At 63.6% G+C, this 22965-nt stretch overlaps 3 protein-coding genes across 3 annotated transcripts; all 3 read right to left on the reverse strand.

Moving 5' to 3' along the window:
• Window positions 1-2298: 2298 nt before the first annotated feature.
• On the reverse strand, window positions 2299-7050 carry LMJF_17_0450 (conserved hypothetical protein; the record flags this gene model as incomplete). Its single annotated transcript, XM_001682247.1, has 1 exon — window positions 2299-7050. One exon carries the CDS (start codon window positions 7048-7050, stop codon window positions 2299-2301), a length of 4752 nt encoding a protein of 1583 aa, XP_001682299.1.
• A 1470-nt stretch (window positions 7051-8520) lies between these two features.
• On the reverse strand, window positions 8521-9171 carry LMJF_17_0460 (conserved hypothetical protein; the record flags this gene model as incomplete). The annotated part of the gene is made up of 1 exon (XM_001682248.1): window positions 8521-9171. The coding sequence occupies one exon, from the start codon at window positions 9169-9171 to the stop codon at window positions 8521-8523; it is 651 nt and encodes a 216-aa protein (XP_001682300.1).
• A 1218-nt stretch (window positions 9172-10389) lies between these two features.
• On the reverse strand, window positions 10390-21045 carry LMJF_17_0470 (conserved hypothetical protein; the record flags this gene model as incomplete). Its single annotated transcript, XM_001682249.2, has 1 exon — window positions 10390-21045. The coding sequence occupies one exon, from the start codon at window positions 21043-21045 to the stop codon at window positions 10390-10392; it is 10656 nt and encodes a 3551-aa protein (XP_001682301.1).
• Between the last annotated feature and the right edge of the window lie 1920 nt (window positions 21046-22965).

Below are 22965 nucleotides of genomic sequence, written 5' to 3' on the forward strand. Positions count from 1 at the left end.
GTCGGTCACCGCGGTCTCCTCCGTCTTCCTGCCGCTGAGGGACATGGTGAGTACGGTGGTGTGTGGAGAATGACGTATGCTGGGCCGGGGGGGGGAGGGGGGAGGTGCGCGCAACGCTCAGCCTTCCTCGGTGTACCGAGACCAAGAAAGTCACAGACAGACACGCACGCACGCACGCACGCCCAGACACCACTGCCAGATCCAGCTCGAAAGAGAGAGGCCGAAAAGATGGGAAAGGGTGCGATGCGGACAGGACACCAACAGCAGTAGTCGATGAATGAGACCCAGCTAGCCGACAAGATGCACACGGGGCGTGGTTGTGTGAAGCTGCATGAGTATGGAGGGGGAGGGGGAGAACACAGCGGAGGGGAGGGGAAAGAGAGAGACCGCAGACGCACTCGAGGACAAACCCACATGCACACAGAGTGGTCACTGAACCTTTTTTCGCTGGACAAGGGCGACCTCAACCCGTGATGCAAAGCAGATGTGTGCCAGAGGCAGTCGCCACGAAGAGGGTAAAAAGAGTGCGTGGGCACGAGTGCTTTGGTGTGCGTGTGTGTGTGTGTATGCTCAAGGAGTGCGAGGCGCATGTATCCGCCACAGTCGACAAGAAGAATGGAGAAGAGAGATGAAGACAGCAGGATAGCCCGAGGAAAGGGGGAGAGCAGACCTCCCTCTACTCGGGAGGCGTGTGACTGCGGCTCAGCACGTCCATGTGTGCGTGTGGGGTCTGTCTGTGCCTCTGTCCTTTTACTTTACAGACCCTTCTATCCCATCAACCGCGTCGAAGCGAAGACGTCCGTGCGCGGAGAAGGGGGGAGGAGGAGTACGCACACATGTCACACAAAGGCCCAGCCCCACGTCCATCCTGCAAGGAATGCGCGCGGCTGGGAGAACGTGCCTGAAAAGGGGCAGTCGCGCTGCAGTGTACTCGAGCACCCATGTCAATGCCCGCGCAGTGTTGGCTTCTATTCGCCTTCAAAACGGGTGCGTGCCTATATAGATACAGGGAGGTACGTGTGTGTGTGTGTGTGTGTGTGTGCCCGAGAGCGCACATCTGGAGAGCCGTCTCTGCCCTTGCAACCTTCTCGCAGCACGCGCGCCGCACCGGGCATAGTCAAGACGACGGCAGCACTGAGCGTGGACGCGGCAAAGGAGAAGAGCGACGAGCAGCAGGCCGCGGACGGTGAAAGAGCGCGGCCCCGTGACCCTTCCCTCCCACCACGAGAAAAGGGAGAAAGAGAGAGACAAGAAGGCAGCGCGAGACGGCCACAACGACAAGGGCGAAGCACCCGATGGAGGCACACACGCCGCTGTGTTGCGGCTGCAACCCCTCTCCCCCTTGGACTTCGATAGACGGCGGCGCCTCCTCCGCAGCCCTACCGTAGGCCTCACCAAAGAGGTCCAAAATCGCAGGAGCACGTAGCAGAGCGCTTACCACCGGACATGCATGTTGACCTCCTCGTCTGGCAGGTATTCGTTCTCATCGGCCGCGCAGAACTTCGAGCCGAAGCCGCCGACAAACTGCGGCATAGCAATGCCCACCTCCCAGCCACAGTAGAATCGTTGGGGGTCGATGGGGACGGGTTTACCCTTCATATATCGAACATTCCGCAGCACCTCTGCGGGTCACCGTGCGGGGAGAGTGCGCTCTGGCACGCACACCGCACTCGAAGAGCCGGGCACGGCGGCCACATACTGAAAAGCCGGGTTCCAGCCGGCCTTGTCGGACACAGCTGGGCGCCGCTTGCCACCGCGGATTGGGGACTCGGCCACGTAAGGGAGAGAGGTGGGGGTGAAGGAGGGCGCGAGCAGGTACGCAGAGAGGACTTCGAAAATAAGCGCGCCAGTGCGGTCGGTCCCATCCCGCCCCCTCCCCCCTAAAACGGAGAGGACTATACTTCAGCGTCACGCATGCCCGTCGCACATGTCAGCGCCATGTTCGTGTATGGGAGAAGAGAGGGCGATGCATGTACCTAGTTGGGGCGTCGATGCCAGGCGAAGCGGGTGCAAGAGAGCGGAGTGAGGGCTACAACACACCACCACCACCACGCGCCTCAGCGAGACTTGATCTCCCCTCCGCCCCCCAAACCCTGTGTTTTCTGTCTATCACTGCCGACTCAGCGCACGTGGCGACGCGGTGAGGCTCTTCCTGTTCGGCTCTCCATGTCTTCCCCCCCCCCATTTCTTCGCGGGTACGTGTTGATGCGTCAGTGGAAGGATGTGCAAAGTCGAGGAGCACCACACGGGCAACAACACCCACGGAGGCACAGCTGCCGTGACACCCATCCGCCTCCGTCATGCTCCGCCGCGCTGCTTTAGCTCGTGCCAGCCCTGCTCCATCTGGCGAAGCAGCCGCTCGTAGTGTATCGCGTGCACGTGGAAACGACCGTCGACATCAGGCGAAGTGGTCGCAGCGAGGGAGCCCTGGCTGGGATGCGCTGCCTTGCTTGCTGACGAAGGCGGCAACGCGCTGGCCGTCGGCTTTACCAGCAGTCTCCTTGCCACGGTGATGTACACACGATGCGCGGCTTGAACTTGTCGCTCCAGCGAGCGCGTTCGCCAAGACTTCAGTGGGTTCGAGGCGAAATCCAATGCGGTAACCTGGTGCTGGGATGCGACGAGGGCACCGCCTGCGTTGGAGAAGAGCGCCTCCTCCGCACAACACACACACCGCCACGCGCCATCCAGCACGGAGAGGACTAGGGAGTCCCACGACAGCACGCGTGTTCGCCGATGGTGCGACAGCACCGGCGATGGTGCAACCACGGGCACCTCAGCGAGCTTGCTCTGCTCTGGAACACGCTGCAACACCGCTGCCGCAGCGGTGAAGTGGGAGCGACAGCTGTACGCCTCCGCGACCTCCAGTAAGAAGCCGTGCGCCTCAAGAAGACGCACCGCCTCCCCGAAGAGAATCTCCGTCTCCTCCGCGTCTTCAGCGGGGCAGAAGGGAGAGAACGACACATCGTCGCATTGCTGTGCCGTTGGCGTCGCCGCGGCCGGGGATGTGGGAGCAGAGGCCACTGCACCCGACGGCTCAGCGCGGCACTTCGCTGAGGGCTCGCCCGCGTTGAAACGACGCGCACTCGTATCAGCTGTGTCGATGCGCCGCATCGATGCTCTTACCTCCTGAGATGCGCCCCACCAATCCAGCAGCCAGCGCGCCGTGGCCTCGTTTCGCTCCAGTACCCCTTGTCGCAGCAGCTCCTGGACACGACGTGCAGCGCTGCAGACAGATGGCGATCGAGAAGACATAAACGGGCTCGCTGGAATGTCTCCCACGTCGCTAAGAACCATCTCGAGAAGCAAGTGCTGAAGTGGCGGCTCCACTGGAATGGCGGCGCTGTGCAGGAGCCGCACATAATCGCAGAGGAGACCCTCGAGTTGGCGCCGCCTCTGCGGCTGTTGCTGCTGCTGCTGCTGCTGGGGGTGGCACAGCAAAGAGGACTGAATGGCTGCCCAAGTAGGATCAAACACCTTCTGTAAAATGAGCTGCTGCAGCTCAGCAGAGCTGATGAGGAGCTCACCAGATGCCTCAGAGCTGGCTGCACGCGCAGCATCGGCGCCGCCGACCCCTCCTGCGAGGGCCAAAGAGCGCTCTCGCTCCACCGCGACGCAGCGGGCAGAAAACGCGGTTTCGAGTGTGAGGTTCTCCAGCATGCACGTCCATAGAGTGTACAACTGCTCGCCTCCGACGTCCGGTGTCGATGCTGTGGCCATCCACAGAAAATGTCGCAACGCATCCACCTTTGAGTACTCAGCTGGGCCCGTCTGGGACACTCCAGCACCGTTGCCGTCGCCGTCATCGCCCTCCAACCCCACCGCCTGGACGGTGAGCTCAGCTAGAAGGCCGACAAGAGCGTGCACGCTGCTGGTGCTGCGGCCGTTGGCCGAGCGAGCCGAAAACACCTGATGGCGCCGACACAGGAAGCTCACATAGGTGCGGACAAACCCAGCCGCTGCTTCACCATTCCAGGTGTTTACATCCAGGCCCTGCTCCTGCTGCGGCGGGCAAGGATCCTGGCCGGCGCGGTCGCTCTCGTGGCTTGAGCCCACAAGCAGACGCCACGCCGCCACCCGCGCAGCGTCTACACGGCACACGCGCAGCGTTCCGTCCGACGCCTTCATCACCAGGGGTAGCCGCAGGCCCGCCAGCCACTGATAGTCGCTGTAGACGACCGGCTCACTGTCCCTCGGTGCACCTCCGCCGCCGCCTGCATCTCCCTCTTCACAACCCTCCACCGCTGCAACAGCACCGCAGCAGTACAGCGGGTACATCAACGGCACGGCAGGTGAAGCAGCGGCAGCGTCGGTGGTAGGATCCAACGCGGTCATCGCTAGCATTGCGCTGCTCAACACGGACAGCATAGATGTAAAGCCGGCCGATGGAGCTCGGTGCTGCCATGTCACTTTCCTACGGCGCGAGCGGTCGCGCTGGCGCTGGTGCTCAGCCGCGAGTGACTCGGCGGCGGCGGCGGCCTGCGCGACGCTAGAGGTGGCAGCTGGCGGATGGGACGTTGTTGGTGACAGTAGCAGCGGTGTGCACGACGTTGATGCAGAGGCGTCGTCGACGTCGCCAGTGATGCTGCTGCCGCTGTGGTGGTGCGGCCGAGAGAGCTGGGAGCGACCAAAACCGCTGCTTGCCATCCCCTGTGAGCCCGAAGTCGCACCCCCTCCAGCTCCCAACGAAGGAGCCGGCTCAGAAGAATAGTGCGCTGAAGCAGCGGCAGGCTTACGCGCCCGCACCCCCGCGCCAAGGGTGCCTGAGGTCACCGCCTTCCACACATAGCTCCGCGCCGGCATGCTCTTCCTTGCGTTGCGAGAAGCGGTAGCGGCACTCATACGAGACACGCTGCTGCTGCCGCAGTCTGCCAGATCGTACACGGCCGACCGTGCCGTGTCTGGAGAGTGAATCACGATGAGGTTGTCCACCACCTGTACGCAGAAGGGGACTGAGCCCGGCAGCTGCGGCAACGGCGCGGCAAGCACGTGAGCCCCTACGGCACCCGACCGCGGGTCTTGCACAGACGCTTGAGAGTCGTGAGACGCACACGAGATCACCGCAGTCAAGGACAGCCGTGCAGCATGAACAAACACGCCGCTACACAACTTGGGCGGCGGCGCAGAGGCCGCGGCGAACGACGCCGCCGCCGTAAGCCGACTCAAGAGTGAGTCGCTATGCGCTGCTTCAGCAGCCGACGCTGACGCGCCAGCACAGGCAACTCCGCTACTCAGTGCCCTCCCCGTCTGCGACACACCGGACAAGGGCTGGCACCCGTGCTCTCTGGAGGGGACGTGCATGTACAAGTCCATCACCGGATCCTGTTGGCCCCCGATGGTGCTGCGGCCGGAGGACACGTGGTATACGAAAGATTGCCCGTAGATCGTCAGCACGCCCAGCACCGAGGAGAGCTGGTGCGACACGTGCGGGCACCGGAGAAGCGGCAGCGGCAGCTCCGACAACGAAACGGCCGCAGCGCCAGCGGCAGTGCCGTGTCCCGCGCCGCAGTGCATATGGAGAGTAGCGCAGGGGCTCTCTGGTAATGTCAACTCAGTCAACGTGCGCAGCTCCAGTCGCACAGAACTTGCATCAGTTGCCCTGCTAGACTTTGCTCTCGGTTCGCGGTCCACCGAAGACGCCCTTCGCCCCACATACACCTTGATCGGCTTCACCACCGACGGGCGAGCGTGGTTAAGGCTCAGCAGCACACGGCTTCGTGCATCGTAGGTGCACCAGTCCGAGCGTGTGACGTAGCGCTGCAGCACGCTTATGGACACCAGCGCGGCCCCATCGCACACGCCGCCGGTGGTAGCAGAAGACGCCATGGATGATGAAGAGGTCATTGAAGCCACTGTCGCCGCATTCACCGGAGAGGCAAGCGGGATGTGCCCGTCCTCCTGTGTGCCACCACCCCCAAACAAGAGCAGAGGTGAGGGCTTCGTGGACGCTTGCGGGGGCTGAGGCGGCTGAGATGCGAGTGCGGGGCTGACCCGGCAGCGCACCTGTACAAGGTCGACAGCAATCGAGGAGACGCAGAGGAGGTGGTGGTCAACGTACGCTGCCGCTGTCGTCGTCGCCGAGGCAGCAGCCGGAGCCCTACTGCGGTCGCACCAGCAGAAGAACTGCATCGGGTACCACGCTTCGCGGAAGCGCAGCGTGTTGGGGGAGCATACAACCTTCGCGAGTGGACGAGCGAGCGGAACAGCCGATGCCGCTATGCAGTCCACACCTTCATGCAGCACGGGGCACTCCATGATGTAGACTGCCATGACCGGCGGAGGCGCGGTGAGTGTACCATAACCAGAGACAGCCAACGGCCCCGATGTCAGCCCTGGTGTCTCGCTGCGGCCGGTCGAAGAAGCAGGCGACGACAGTGCCGCTGGTGGCGGTAGCGGCACAGCCATCAGCACCGACGCCGAGCGACGGAGCTCCTCGTGCGGCATGGGCAGACGCCGCGGTAGGCAGAGCCCGCTGGTGGATCCTGTGGTGCAGCAGGAGGCAGAGAGAGGGGCCGTCCACACCTGTGAAGGATTCGCCATGCGTAGGCACGCCGCAGCCGCTTCGGCACTGGCAGTGTGCGTGGAAGAATGTGGTGCTGGCGGGGCGTGGCGAGAAGGCAAGCAGAGAAGTGCACCACGCGCATGCGGCGAGCAGTTTCGATGGTGCATCGCAGTAGTCGATGCTGCATCTTGGGCTAAACAAGCGGCGTAGCCATGAGCAGCCTCGATCTTGTCTTTCTCCGACTTTGACGATCTTTCCAAGCTAGCTGGAGCCGCTGCAGCAGCGCTCCAAGTTAACGGCACACATAGGGTGATGCTGTCCTCGCAGACGAGGATGACGTCCTCAGCGACGTCGTCGAGGTGCATCGCACGCACGCGAAACGACGGCGATGCAGACGGCGCCGCCGCCGGTGTTGCCGCTGCGGCGTTGAGGGGAGAGGCGGCGTGGGAGAGTCCCAGCTGCTTGACTGAGAACGGCAGAGGCTCGCTCAGGTAGATGAGTGAGGGAGCGTCGGCATCGCCAACAGCATCGCTGTAATCTGCGAACATGAGCGTCGATATAGTTCTTCAAGCTGCACTACGAGTGTCACCGTGCGAGTCAAGGAGAGCCGTGCCTGCGGAAAGAGCTTCAACGAGAGTAGGCGAGGGGAGGGCGAGAGGGAGGGGTGGGGGGCTGTTGTCAGGCATCCAGATGGGTACAGTGATCAGATTGGTAAAGCAACACAAAATAGACACAGAGCGGAGTGATGAAGCTGACGAAAAGAAGCAGGGACCTGCACTGCGTGTCCATAAAGCAGAAGACAGATAGATGTGCCTGCCTGGTGCGCACGCACGAATGCGTAAAACAGCACCTTAGTCGCTACAGGAAAGTGGAAGGGTTGATGATGGTGGCATAGGCAGTGATGGGATGCATTTCCGTGAGAGCGACAGAGACAGAGAGAGAGAGAGAGAGATGCAGATAGATGGAACGTCAATACAGACAGTGGTGGATGCTAAAACGCGAGCCAAGAGAGGGATAACATGAATGATGAGCAGAGCATAGCATGGAGAAGGGGCTCTTAACATGAGGTGGAAGAAGGTGAAGCGCAAGTGCGCCAGAGAGAGGCAGGCGCAAGCCCCTAGCTACGTACAAGTACGATTTATAGAAGGCACCCGACCGCGTTGCTGAACAAAGCATACATACAGACGCAGGCATGCTTCTGCTTCGCCGCCGTTGCCTCGTAATTGTGTGCTGTCTTCACCTCCCCTCACCTCCCTCCCTTCGTGTGACGTTCACTCGCTGCCTGTCGATGCCCTCTTCATCGATGTTGACGGAGTCAACCGGAGTTTGTGAGCGCACGAGACCGCTACGCCGACAGCCACACACACAAGCACACACTCAGGGAAACAAGGAGATAGATGGGAGAAGGAGGGAGATATCTCAACTTGCACGGAAGGGCGAGGCACCCCGCACGTAGCCGGACGGAGGGATGCACAGGTCCGCGCTGCGCCCCCGCCCCCCTTCCAACATATTCACTTTCCCTCTTTTTCTCTCTACGCCCTCTGTGACTGCCCACTCGATTTAAGTATCATCGCCTTAAAATCACGCATACACACGCAAGCTAACCGAGTGGCGGCCGGGAGAAAACAGCAAGAAAACTGCACCACGCAAATGGAGGTGCAGCAAACAAGGACATGCGAAGGGAAGGCGCGCGTGGCTGCTGAGCTGAGCCCCCTCCGCCCCGCCCCCGGAGGGAGGGCGGAAGGTGCTACCTGCATTCGCTCTGCAAAGCGAACCCACCCCTCACGCACCCCATCCGCCCTCTCGTGCACTATCCAAGCGCACACGGGCGCATCCCTGCGCCCTCTGTCGGCACCACCCTCCCTCACCCCTCCACCCTCCGCGAGGGCACCCCACCAAGAGCGAAGGCATCAAACGAGGCACCACCGCCACCGCCTCAGCACCACCATCAGCCCGCACACGACGCGTGCAGGGCACAAGCGACTGTGCACGAGCGCTCCGCCAGGCCATTCATGAAATTAATAGCCCAACTCACGACGCAGGAAGCCCTTCGGGCTGGTCAGCCACGCCATATCGTAGCTCCGGTACGCCATGATCGAGTAGAGAAACAGCATGCACAGCGCCGCCGGGGCTAGCATCGTGTGTAACAGCACATCCAGCGCCACGGAGACGAAGAAGATGCTCGTCAGCATCGGGAAGGCGGCGTAGAAGCGGCCGAGCACGTAGAAGCCGCAGAGCAGCAGGAAAATGTGGAAGCTGCTCGGGGTACGCCACTTAACCCAACTCCAGTACCGCGGCATCTCGTCCACGTTGCGCGCCATCCACTCGGGTAGGAACTTGTAGTAGAAGTACTGCGTGTCGGAGACGAGGTTGCGGTAGCGCCGGTCCAGCGTCGGGCTCTTCGTGATCAGCTCGTATGCCTTGTTAATTTGGTTGAGGCGTGGGATGTCGCCGGCACCGTCGGCCGCCATGTCCGGGTGAACCTGCTTCATGAGCTCGTGGTAGCGCAGGCGGATCGTCTGCGTCGACGCACCCGGCTTCAGGCCCAGCACCTCCCATGGGTTGTACCCGCTTACGTGGGTGCTGACGGCTTCCTTGTTCGCGTCCTCAGCCGTTGCCGCGTGCACGTACGTGCGGCGACGCTGCTCGCGATGAAGGTCCTCTTCCATAGGCTTTGCTGCGCCGCGTGGCGAGTCGATGTCGGCGGGGACGGTGCCGTAGCCTGGGCCACCGATAGACTGCCAGCGGCGAGCTGTCGCCCAGGCAGAAGAGCTGCCTGTGGTGGGCGCGCACAGCGTCGCTGCACGCAGCAGCGCAAGCGAAGATGTTGACTGGTATGACGAAGATAGAGCAGCCGATGGAGGTGAGCAGCAGCAGCGAGTGGCAAGGCTGGCGGTGACACCCGCCGCCACCGGCCGCGGTGCGCATCCCCCGCGGTGGAGAAGCGCTGAAGCCAACGTCGACGCCGCGGTAGCTCGGAGTGGCATCAAAGGTGTAGAGGCAGTCGAAACCCCCAACAAAACAAATGCACACACGCGCACAGGGAGGGGGGGGAGACTGCAACGCGTGGGTGTGTGCGCGTGTGCATCGATGTTGTTGAGTGGGGGTGGTGCACACAGAAGGATGCGCCGTTGAAGAGCAAAGACCGACAAGGTCAGACCAGGGAAGGTGATGTTGGTGAGACGAGCGACGGAAGACCCATGCATGGAGGAGACGCGCAGAAATGGTGTCGCTATCACGACGACTCTGACCATGGCCGCCCCCTCACTCCCGCCTGCCAGCAGTGGGGAATGAGGGAGGGGGCAGCGCTAGAGGGCCGCAAGCGAGACCTTGAGAGAGATGGGAAGCGATGGCGGCGGCCTTCTGCCGCAGCGAGGGGAGCGGCAAGCATGTCCTAGATGCGGCGCGCACCCCGTTGCCGAGCCACCACCACCACCACCCCCACCACCCCATCTCTTCGCCTCGACGATGGTGATGGCAACCGAGAGACGGTATCAGCGCCTCGGGAGAGCGCAGAGACGATGACGCGCGTGTGCATGGCAGCGCACTTGCACACACGCCGGCACAAGCGCACGCCCCTTCTGCGTACCACGCGTTCCTTGTCACTGTCCACACCTTTAGTCTGTCCTTGTGTACTCTCTCGCTCTCTGTCCGAGCACCAGGGAGAGAGCGAGAGAGACGAGCTGCTTATAGGCCTGGAAGTTAAGCGTGCATCCAAATCACTGGCCATTACGTCGGAACAATACGTGCCATCTATCCACGCACCTCTCATAGGGCACGCATCGGCACACACGCACGAGAGAAACGCACGCACAGGCACATCCGTCGTCCTCGTCGCTGCCTCGACACTCCACCCCTTCCCTCGTCCGCCCTTCCCCGTCCTCCGTTCACATGAGGTAATGCGTGTAGACGACCGAGGCGATGAACACCAAAACAAGCTCAGCACGGCGGCTGTAGTACAGAGAGAGACACCACACCGCCATTGAGAGCCCCAGCCACGCCGTCGTCGGCCCGTACGCGTACACAAAGAGAAAGGACAGGAAAGCCATGATGGTGAAGGCCACGTGCGCGCGGCGCTGATCTTCCAGGAGGGAGTCCGACAGAGCGGAAGCAGTGCCCGGCGGCGCCACGACGACAACGATGCCGAGCAACGGCAGGAGCTCATGCACGAGGAAGGCCATACAGATGTGGTAGAGCAGCACCGTAGGCGACACCGGTGACAGCGCAGCTGCGCGGGGTGCATCCCTTGCCCTGCTGCCAGCGCCGATGCCCTCGCCACCGCGTCCGAACAGCCGTCGCGTCCACGAGGCAGGCGGCATGGCCACTCTTGGCGCCTCCACTGTCAGCAGAGCATCGGTGATGGAGACGACCATGCACGACGCTGCGCCGTCGCCAACCTCGCTTGACTCGTTTGTGCACACCTTCAAGAACACGGATGCATTCACGACCAGCTGTCCAGCAGCGTAGTAGTCGTCTCGGTGGTACTCGAGCGTCGTCTGGGCATGTCGGCGGCGTCGCAGCGTGTCATCGGCGAGCTGCGTGTAAGCGGCATCTACAGCTGTCTGGTTCACGCTGAGGACAAGCGGAGCAGCGAGCGTCGTCTGCCCAGCGCTGGCGCCGACACGGCGAGTGTGCACGTGGTTCTGCCACAGCACATCTGACAGATCAGCTGGGGTACTCGAAAGCAATACCATCGGTCGCTGCGCCGCCGGCAGTGCCTCACCATCGACGCCGCGAACGCGATACAGAATGACATCCATGACGATGGAGAGCGCTGCACCGTCGCTGCTGCCCGTGAGCTGCAAGGCGAGGTGCTCAAGCGCACGGTGAGCGGCGGCGGGGCAGAGCCAGTCGAACTGCCAGCGTCGCGGCACACGCGTGGCGCTGTCCCAGGGTAGAATGAGCGGACGGGTGTAGGCTTCGCCGGTCCAGCTGAAAAGTTCCATGGTCGCCTCGCTCGCAGGTGTGCCGCTGGTTGTGGCGCTAGCCGCCGACACCAGTGCGGATATCGTGCCCGTAGCAGCAGAAGCAGTACCGGAACGAGGCGATGCAGTCCACATGCCCGTCAGATCGCCCGCCACATAAAAGGTGGTGTCGGCCAGTAGACACCCGCTGCACTCCGTGGCGATGCCGGGGACGGCAAAGAGGATCTCCTCGACCTTGCAGAACTGCCGAACGGCGGGGAAGGCGCTCGAAAACGGTGCGGCGGTCGCCTTGCCACTGCCGGTCGCCGTCCCCGTCGCGTCACCGGCGCCACCGCGGGTCGGTCGATGCTCTGATGAACTTCGCCGCACCTGCGTAGCGTGCAGGTCGCTGTATTCCTCAGCCTCCGCAGCCCCCGCGTCACGCGAACGTCCGCTGAGCCAACCACCATCACGATGGCCTCGACGCGAGGTCGCCGCTGCGGGGTTGGCAGAGAGTGGTGGTATCGTAATGCCGGCAAAAGTGTCGTTGTAGCGGTACACAAAACGATGTCCCTGCAGGACGGCTGGGTCGCTGAGCAGCTCCGAGAAGAGGTAGTTGATGAAGTGCGATCGGTACACCCCACCCCCCTTCATGTACAGGTGATGGCTGCTGTCGAGGCTGTGATGCTCCACAACGCTGAAACTGTTAATAAGCGCCACGTTCGGTGGGGCGCGCTGTCGCGGCAAGTCTGCCTGTCGCTGGTGATCGCCGAAGACGATGGTGCCGTCATCGGCGGCAGCTCTCGCATACGAGCCGGCACTGGGGCCGTCCTCGCCGACTGTCGGTGCCCATGTATCGCCGATAAGCTCGATGCCGAGCTGGAAGCCATAGCGTCGGAGGTCCGCCTCACACAACAGGAGCGGGCGAGACGGGGTCGGGTCGAAGGACGGCCCAGTCAGCTGCGCCATCTCGGTCGCCGCCGCCGTCGTCGCAGGGTCGGGTTTCGATGATCCGGCGGTGCTGCCACCGCCACCCCACCACCTGCCGCTCTCGTGCCTGCGGCGCCCGCTGCCGGATCTGCCTTCGGCGGCGGCGCCCGGCGGCGTCATATCAGCAGAAGAGCGCAGGTGCAGCCGCGCCAACGTTGGGCGGACCTCCACAACAAAACTCGCGTCGGTGGAGGTGGCTGTCACACTCGTGGGCAGCTCGCGCCCGGGCATCCACCGCCACGCCGACGCGTTTGACGCGCCGCTGCTCGCCGTTTGCGATGACGGCGCCAGAAAGCCGTCAGGGTAAATCGCATCACGCACGGTCACGCGCAAGTAGCGTGGAAGCTGCAGACGCCGCAGCAGTGCTTCGCTGTCCTGGTGCTCGTTGTACTCCTCTAGGGTCAGCATCTTAAAGGTCGGACACGTGCGCAGCTGCAGATACAGCCGCTTGCGAGAGCCAGCTTCCACCGCGGCCTTCACGCCTCGCTGCATCTGCTCGATGCACGCGGTGAGCCCTACATCGGGGTGATTCGGCGCACCATGCTCTGCCTTTGCCAAGGCAGGATTCGGGATCTCCTCCAGCTTCACCGCGTCGGCCGCAAAAGCGGCCCGGGCAAAGTTGGCCCCCGTAAGCTCGAAGGTCAGCACCGGCATGCCGCCCTCCACCTCGCATTGCTTCACCACCGGCGGGTGCACCGACAGCACCGGTGCCATGTCGCGCACCTCCACACGGCCGAGCGGCACGAGCGAGTGCGGGTTCGTCACAGTCGGCTGAGATGTCGGATCAGTGATGACAGGCGGCGGATCGATGGCGGTGCCGCATAGGACATCCTTGTGCAGTGCCGTTCGTAGGAAGATGTCATAAGGAACGGCGAAGGACCCCTTGCGTGGCAGACGCATCCGCAGCACCGCCACCTCGCTTCCCTGCGCGACACCTTGGTAGGCCCGAAGTGCGTTCTCGAGCCGCTCCGCCGGTGACATGCGCGACGGTGCGTTCTGCAGCTCACGCTGGTGCAGCTGCTGCTGACGCGTCTCCTCTGCTAGTGCAGCCTCCTCAGCCTCCTGCCGCGCCTTCCTCGCCGCCTCGATCGCGCGCAGCTGCGTCGACGTCACACGGCGGTGGCTCAAGGCGTGCTGCAGATCGGCCGGCAGCCCAGTGACGTCGATGCCGTCGGCGGTCCACTTCCACTGGCGGCGAATGCGCTCCACCTGTCGCTCCATTTCGGCAAGTGATATGTACTGCTGCTGCTGGTGTAAAGGCAACGCCCCTTGGGGCAGTGCAATGCGTTGTCGCCCTCTTCGCGCGCGCTTCGAGTACCAGTCGCCGCTAGCAGATGGAGAAGCCGATGCTGGTGCTGAGGAGCCGTCTCCGTGCGCCTCGGAGATGAGGTGATCCAGCGAGCCAAAGAGCACGTCGCATGGCACAGTGGCGTTGCGCACGGCGAAGGCGTAGTCCAGCCATTCCTGCGCCGTGCGATCGACGCGGCCGTCGGGGCGGTTTGTCTCGGTCCAGTACTGCAGCACGTCGGCACCGCGCACGGTGCCTTCTACACACTTGTAGAGCAAGCTGTGCTGCGGACTCCCCGTCGCCGGCGCAGGTCTGCTGCTGCTGGAAGGCGTGTCGGCCTCACCTTGGCTGGCGTCATGCGCTCCTTCACCGGACACGGTCGCCATCGCTGGCCTCCACGTCGCATTCAGCTCCGTCGCCGCAGACGCAGAGACGATAAAGCCCCCAAGTTGCCTCGGGTGGCTAAGGTCAAGCCGCAGCAGCACTGTGGCCTCTGATGCCTGCTCCGCTGAGTCCTGCGCCGACCTGCCGAAGGTCGCGGTTCGGCCGCTAATATTCACCTCGTACGTCACGTCGTCCTGCACCCCGCGCAACCCGACCATCGGTCGCATCGTCGTGTTGGCGCGCCGCAGTGTCGCAGGCTGGAGCACCGGCAGATAGCGAATACCCCAGACGCCACCCTCGTCGCCGCCGTCGTCTCCCCCCGCACTGCCATCACGGCCCAGCAATGTAGAGGCAAAGGCCAACGCCGCGTCACCCAAGGTGTGAGGCAGCCCCAGCTGAAACAGCTGCGAGAGGCCAAATCGCGATGTCGCAGCGTCGGCACCGTCGTGCCCACTCCCCTTCTCCCTCCCGCGTGCGGCGCTAGTGCCAGCGGTCACACCCGCCTCAGCGCCCGGCGCGCCATCGATGATGCGGGTCGAGATGAAGTTGCCGTGAAAGGGGCACACGCCAGTGGTATGCATTGCACCACCTGCAGCACTGCCGTCTCCCGCCCGATCCGCGTACATGCCTGAGGCTACCGCCAACGTCGGTGTGGGCGGCGAAGAAGGCCGCGGCACTGCCACGAACAGCGGCTGCGACACCTCGCGCGGTGACAAGTGACGGCCTGCCTGGACCGTGAATGATATGCACCGACCTGGCAAGGAGGCAGTATTCACTGAGGTGTAGGATGGGTTGAACCACCGTGTCGTCGGTGAAACCCACCACGGCGTCGCGCACCGCTCGCCGCTGAGCCGCTCCACCTCGCGCGCACCGCGCTTGACGGTGTCCTCCAGCGTCGCAGGGTCGATAAGGCGCACCTGGCTCTGCCAAAACTGCACGTCTTCGCGAGACGACTGTGACTGCCGCTTCGACTGCGGAGGCGACCGAGGGGGTGTACGCGAGTTCCCTTTCAACCCGTCACTTTCCGTTGCCGGTGCTCCCTCGGTGTGCAAGCACAGCGTGATGCGCCCCTTGCCGGTGTAGCCGTCGCACTCGTGGTCCATGGAAGTTGTCGCGGTCAGGTAGGCGGAGACGCGCTCCACCTCGTAGTGACCCTTCAACGTGCACGTATGCCCCTCCATCCGACCAAAGATGCTGCGAGACGGCACAAGGTCATAGTAGAGGTACAGCGTGCCGACAGGGAGCTGTTCCAGCACGAGCACCCCACCACCAGGGCGCGGATGCAGACCGAAGTAGGTGTGGAACGCCGCATGCGCGGCGCCATCGGCGGTAGAGCCGTCGGACGGGGAAAAAAAGGCCGCTGCTTCGCCGTTGCTGTAGCTGTGAATGCTGTGCACGCTCATGCGCGCCTGTGTCGCACCATCCACAGCCGCAGTCGCACCGGGGCCCGCCATCCCCGCTTCCAAGCGCCAGTTTTGCGTCGAGGACGTCGTCAGGATCGTCGCGCGATCAGCCAGAGTCACGAGGCGACGCGAAGGCAAATTCTCTGTCAGAACAAACACCTCCACTGTGTCGTGGTCGACGAGAACGCGATGCTGCACCTCTGATGCCGCTGACGCAGCGCGCTGACTCGTACCAACGCCGCTCACGTACTTGCCCGAGGCAGTCAAAGACGGCGGTGGGAAGGCGGCATCCGTGGATAACGGGAGAAGCCGGTAGATGGCCCAACGCAGTGTCACGACGCCGAACGGCAGGCCATGCACTAGCGTCTCCGCCTGCGTGCCGCGATCAAAACAGATTCCCGTAAAGTTCGCGTCCGCCGTCCAAACCGTGTTCTCGTCCGTCGCCAGCGACACCACCTCCCACTGGCCAACAAACTCATGTGCGACCTCGCGCGGGATGGGCACAGCCTGTAGTGCCGCGGTGTCACCGCACACATACAGCTCCTTCTCCACCACCTGCGCGTGGAACACGTCGAGCATCTCCGTAAGAGCCACCGGCGGGCACACGTTCGGGTTCTCGGGATCCGGCAGAGAGTGCGTGATCGTGTAGAGCCCTGGCGTATGCAGTCCCTTGATGAGAGCCGTCGAGCCGCCTCTGCCGCGGGCCACGGCGGCCGGGTGACGGGGCAGCGGTTGAAACTCGACGTTGTCCATGAGCAGCTGCGATCCGACGGTGGTGGAAGCGGCCGGGACGACGCTCGTCACAGCCCACCGCGCCATGGCCGGGTCTGATGGGGCGTCCACGTGCAGGACGGCGCTCTTGCCGACAATGTGCCGCGCCCTGGCGAAGGGATACGTGTTGATAGGTGCAGTGTAAAGCTTTTCCATGGTGATTATGGCAGGCGGTGCAGCGGCGGCCTGCTGCTGTGCCGTGTCGCTGCTACTCGATGTACCGGCACTGCTGCTAGTGCGGCTCGGCCGAGACTTGGGCGTCGCCGACGACAGCGGCGGCGGCACCACCTGCAGCGAGCCGGCTGCGTTGTGACTGAGCACGACAAGGGCCGTGGCCGGCAGCGGACTCGGATACACACGCTTTACTAGAAACCAGTCACGCTGCTCGGTGTGTGTGACGTGGTTAGCGACAGTCAGCTGGCAGAGCGACTCGCTGGCAGTCGCCGGCGGCGCCGCTGCGGCCCTGCCGTAGCGCTCCGGAGTGTGGTAAAGCACCGAGTACGTGGGGTGGTGCTTCTCGACCGTCATGACCGCCGCGTCAGGGCACGCCCACGTGAATTCGTAACCGTACAAGGAAAACAGCTCCGGGTAGCGGGCGAACGTGTACTGCGGGGCACAGAAGGGCAAGACAGCTACAGCAGGGGGCGGCGGTGGCGGCAACACCGTGCCGTAGCGCTCGTCCTCGCGGACGAGGCCGCGGGGGTTGACAGCGAGAACGGCAGCGGAGCCCGGCTTCTCCACGCACATGCCACGGCGCACAAACTCATGCTTCTCAGCCTCTACTTCGGCGCTCAACCGCGCAGGCGAGCTCCGCACGACGTAGTCCATCAAGAACAACGATGCGTTGCCCACCCCCGCGACTCTCAGCCGGCGCGCCTCTGCCTCGTGCAGAAGTGTGTATGTCTCTTCCAGCTTGGTGTCGAGCTGCTCATCGAGCTGGCGGCGGCGACGGCGGCGTGCTTGCTGCTCCGCCAGCGCGGCAGCACGCTCTGCCGGCGACGTTGATGCCTTACGTGATTCGGACGCCTTGTTCGCGTGGTACTCACCCGAGAACGCGCCCTCGGCCTCTACAGTCTCGTTGTCGCCTGTCGCGGCGTCGACACCCAGCTCCTCGGTGCCAACACCGCCCATCGGCGTGTGTTCCTGTTCCTGCCGCATGCGCATGCCGGTTCGCCTGCGCAACACCATTGCCCCGTCATCGCCCGCCATGTAATCGTGCTGCGTGTTCCAGAGCTGGTGAGCAACCGCATCCTTCACAGGGCGCAAGACCATCTCGAAGTAGTTCTGCTGACCTGTGTAGTTGAAGGAGTACCCAATGTCGGCTGCAAAGCCGGCAACAGGTATTACACGGCGATGGCGGCGGTGGTGACTGACGACCTCAGTCGCGTCCGTCGACGCAGATGCGGCACCTAGAGACACCAGGACGGAGGCGTTGACGCGAGTGTGGGCGACCTCAGTCAGCGAGGGCAGCGCAAACACTTCAGCATGCGGGTACGAGATGCGCTGGTGACGGTCTTTTTCGTGAAAGACGACGTCTGGTGGCCGCTGGCATCGCCGCAGCGAGTATGTTTTCTCCACTGTCGCGACGAGGTTACGCACAGACCACACAACATCACAGTGGTGATACGCCTCCACGCCGCACGCCATCAACGCCGTCACAGGTCTAGATGCGGCAGCCGCAGTCGTCAGGGCCAGCGGATTCCCACCATCCACGGCGGTCGTGATGATTTGCGTCTCCTCCTGCTCCTCAACCGAGATAGTGCGCTGTACCAAGTATGGCGGGTGCCGCGCCGACATGCACGGTGGCACGCGCCACTCCGCTACCTCATCCTTACGCACCTCACGCGGTGCCACGAGCAGCACGCACCCCTCCTCCATGTAGATGGGCGCGAACGCCGGCACAATTGGCGGGAGTGGGAGGGCAATCACGTAGATCTGGTACTCGACGTGCGTGTCCGGGCACTGCGACGTGTAGTGAAGGGAGCGCACCGCTCCGTCGATGACGACGGTCAGCGACAGTGCTTCGCCAGTGTCCTGCGCGACAAACTCGAGGGTGCCGTTTGGCAGCATGCGCTGCACGTTGGGCACACTGTTCGTGTCCAGCTCCGCTGTGAGCTGCTCATCCACCGACAGGACGCGCAGCGGGGGGCGCGAGCGCCAGTAGCCGGTGGGTGCGTTGTCGCTCAAAACGTCTGCGCCGCTGCTGCCGCCGCCACGGGGAGCGCTTTGGCGCTGCTGCGGAGCTGCGGGAGACGTTGAAGAGGCTGCGAGCGGCGATGTTGGGTCTGCAAGGGCACGTGGAGCCGACACCACCCAGCGACGTGCATGCATAGGCAGCTCCACGGCGACCACGCGCGGGTAGCTCGCCAGACGTCGTACCACCAGCAGCGGGCGAGAATACACCTCCACAATGAACAGTCCAGAGGCTGTCGCCTCGGCACTCGCGGTCACTGGGATGACTCTGGTGTAGAGTGGGTCCAGGTTGGCCGTACGGATCAGCCGCTCCTCGCGCACGGCAACTCGCGCCACCCACACCACCTCGTACACGCCGCGATGACTCATGCGCACAGAGGCATGCACCTCGCTGGCGTCCCGTTGCGCATCGGGGACCGCGACACACAGGGCCAGCGAGGCGGCGCCCGTGTCCTCGGCTGTCATCGACGTAGCTGGCGGGCTGCTGCGTGCCTCGCAGCGGTAGGACCCCTCGCGCGCTGCTCCCGCAAGCCGCCGTGCGTCGGCGAGCCACGTCGTATTCGGCACGGTAACCTCCAGCTTCGGCTCCACTCGCATTCGCAGGAGCAGTTGCCGCAGAATCAGCGCCGACACGTCCTGATGCTCTCCGCACGCCGTCGTTGGCCCAGAGGTGGTGATGTGGGCCTGAACCGCCCACAGTTCGCGCCTCTCCAGGACGACAGGGTCGCAGACATCATCGACATCGCGCACAAGGTAGGCGACAAGGTTGCGGCCGAGGAAGAGAGGCACCGATGTGCTGCCGGCCTCGCCGTCCCCGTCTGTGGCGTCAGCTTTCCGAGCTGGCGCGGACGTTTTCGTGTACGGATTGGCCAGCACGCGAGTGGGATGCTGTGGCAGCGGCTGATCGCGCAATGGTGCGTTCTCCCAGTAGCCGTAGTAGGCCAAGGGCCGCCGGCGGCCGAGCACAGCGTCGCTGCTGCCACCACCGACCGAGCGGTGTCCAGCCCCACCGAACCAGCCAGCACCGCTCGCCTCAGCGCTCGTGCTACCGGCAGACTCCAACGATGGCGTGGGGGAGGCGGAGTGTAGTGAGTAGTACGGGTCGAGGGCGGCCATCACGGCAGTACGTGCCATCGTGCGGTTCGTCAGTCGCATGGAGCGTCGAAACCCGAAGTGTGGCGCAGGGTGGACAGACGGCAGCGCCCATGTGCGGTTCAACGGCAGCCGAAGGACGAAATGGCCATGCGCCACGCGCTCAGCCGACGCAGTGGCGGCAGATGGCCAGGAGGCCGTCTCAGCAGCGCTGAAACCCACCGCAGACTCACCCTGTCCCTGATCTCCGCCCGAAGCTCTGGCCCCGCGGGCGAGAAGAGCTGGAGCGAGCGGCTGGCGTGAGATGCGCACGGAGACTTCGTAGCGCACGTTCGCCTCGACAGCAAAGAACGGACTAGAAGCAGAGCTGTGTAGAAGGCAGCTGTCTGTTGGGGTCGATACCGCGGAAGGCCCGATGTCGCCCCCAGTGCTGCTAGCAGAGTAGTGTGGTACTGGCAACAACCGTGAATGCCGCAAAATGAGCGGACTGTATGTGGGGGAAGTGCTGGGACCGCTGCTATTGCTGCCGCTATGATGTCCATCAGTCCAAGACCGATCCCCCCGTGGGGCGGCGCTGCCGGCCTCCTCGGCCTTCGCGACTACGCTGCGCACCGTCCAAGTTACCAGCGAGGTGGGCGGCACTGGCGGGTTGACCTCGAAGGAAACGGCGAAGGCAACAGTGCCGTCCGCGCCACAGACTCTGCGAATGTGCTGCGACGCAGAAAACGGCGGCCGTGTCGACTGGCGCGCATCGGCGCCGTCGGTGTTGTTCGACGATGTTGGAACGCCGCAGTGAGAGCCGAGTCCTACAATGTTGATCGGTGGCAGCGCATCTCGCTGCATGTGCAGGGGCGGCATTACGGTCAGAATGTGCGGGCACTTGCACTTGAGCACGCGGCTCGTAATGTGAAGCTGCATGTCGGTGTCCGCCGCTTGCAATGCCGTGTCCACCGGTTCGCTACCCTCCTCTTCCACCTTTCCGCGTGTGGGAGCAGCGCGAGCGCCGGTCCGTGCTGCAATCGCCGGATCAGCCGCGGACGTCTTGTGGTTGGAGCCTAATCCACTCCTTCGAGCAGCAGAGAGCGATGGGGAAGATGTTATCAGCTTGAGCAGCGCCGCTGGGGAGAGAGCGCCTGTAGTCAGTACCAGCACGTCCCCGTCGCCATCGTTGTGCTCTGCCACATCCGCGTCTGTCAGGACGTAGCTGGTGTTGTACACGCGCCGGCGGCCCCAAGTGTCGACAGCAAAGATCAGCGCCTGCGGGAACAGCTCCCGCTTCTCGGCTGCGCTTAGTACTTGGAACGGCGAGGCCCGCAGCAGCTCTTGCAGAAAAATGTCGTACAGCTCCGCGCTCCGCAGAAGCGTGCCATCGAACCTGTACTGGCAGCACAGGCTGAGCTTCAGCGTCAGACCAACCGGCAGTGAGAGACTGTGCGGCGTGAGCAGCTCTCCAACTGTAAAGGAGCCGCTGGCCCACGCCACGGACGAGCGGGGGCACGTAAAGTCCGTCGCACACATGGACGCCGTCGCTTCAGCGCTCGCTACATCTGTGATGCCTTCACCGACTGACGCTGCATATTGGGCCTGTGCAGAGAGGCCTGCGCGGCGGCCCTCATCGCGTGCGTGCTGCACAGCCGCAGCGACCTCCTCGTCGGTCGGCACGGTCACGGCCACATCGCGGCGATTGCTGGTCACCGCTGCAAATGTGTGCGGCGCGCCGAGCACCAGTTCGTTCAACTCCTGCAGACTTGCGTACACGTGGCTAGCGCCATCGCTACTCTGGGTGCTGCGAATCTGCGAGGAGGGCCGCTGAGGAGCGGCGGCGTGCGCTGGGAGAGGCCCCCACCTACTGCTGATACTGCCACTGCTCAAGTACACATATATCAAGAGGCCGAGGAGCAGTGTTGGCACACAACGTCGGTGCCGCACCGCAACGCCGCCACCTCTTGAGGAGTGCACTGCAAGCATGCTAAGGAGCAAGATCCGGGAAGGTTAGGGAAGGAGAAGCACGATGAGAGCGAACAACGGCCTGTACGTGGTTGCGCGTGTGCGCAGACACAGACGCGGAGAGACGGCCGGATGCGGTCAGCGACAGAAGGCGATGCCGTGCAACAAACTTCGAAGAAACAGCACCAACACAACACAACGCTAACAGAACGCCTCTGACTGGTGCGCGCAGCGAGGAGCGTCGGAAAACGGCGGACAGGATGGATGAAGGAGGGGTGGGTGGATCGATGTGTACAGGCACGCGCAGAGAGAGGGAGATGATGACGATCTAAGGCGTACGTAAGTGCGTGGAGGCGTAGTAGGGAAGGGGGGCTCTTCACCTTTACGTGGCACCCTTCGACGCTTGTCCGTTACCGCCGGGCCACACCGCCAATTCGAGCGTGCGCGAAGCCACGGCGAAACCACAAACGAAATACCACGCGAGCAGGGAAGGCTTCGGTGTCCCCCCACCACCCTCGCCGCCTCTTATGGCCTCTATTTGGCCGCCCTCTAACCAGCAGCGCTGGTGGTCAAGTGCGGAAGAGAGCGGAGGACGGTAAATCCGTCCGCGTAGACGCAAGCCGCACAAGACCCAAAGGGAAGGGCGAGGGAGAGACAGAGACAGAGACAGAGACAGAGGCGTGGACCCTCTGCCTGCGTGCACGTCTCGATTCCCGCGGTCTCTGGCGATGGTGCCGCTGTCGCTGACTCTCTCCCTTCTTCTCTGTCGTTCGTCTCTCTCCAGCTCTGTCTGTTATTTTCTTTTCCCTGTTGCTACTATCTGTTATCAAGGGCGTTTGACTTAACCTCGTGTGAGGATGGCGGTGGCGGTGATAACGGAGCGCGTCCACGCGTTCCTGCGCGCGTGCATGCGAATAGAAAGGCGAGGGTCGTGCGAAAGGAAGTGGTAGGTGAGTTGCATGAGGCAAGGGTTGCCGCGGGTGGCCGGACGCACACCCCCAACGCGTAGCACAAGACACGCACGGCACTCCCCCTTCGCAAGCGTTGGTGAGGTTAGGCGCCGTCGTCCACAGAGTCGACGAGCGGCACGTAAAAAGAGCACGGAGAGCAGCAGTCGCATTTCTGTCGTCTTTCGCCTATTCCCATGTGAGTTGTCCACTCCTCTGCCAGACAACGCGAGGTCCACCTCCGCCCTCGAGCCTCCCCGGTAATGCCACAGGCCCTCCCCCCCCCTGGCGCGTGGCGCGACGCAGCCCTAGACACACGCCGGTACAGCAATGCGCCGGCTCCGCCATCTGAGAGCACGGCCTCGGCATCGGACTCTACCCACACCCCACTCCGCAGGCCGCCTCACAGCCGCCCCCCCCCGTCATGCCGGCCACCGCCCCTGGCGCACCCCCCTCGCGGTGGCGCAGGCTCCCTCCACCAGCGCGCAGCGAGGGTCGGGTGACAGATGCCTTCGAGCCACGCTGGCACTCGGCTTGTCATGTC

This window comes from Leishmania major, chromosome 17, assembly GCF_000002725.2.
Source record: "Leishmania major strain Friedlin complete genome, chromosome 17".
NCBI lineage: Eukaryota > Euglenozoa > Kinetoplastea > Trypanosomatida > Trypanosomatidae > Leishmania > Leishmania major.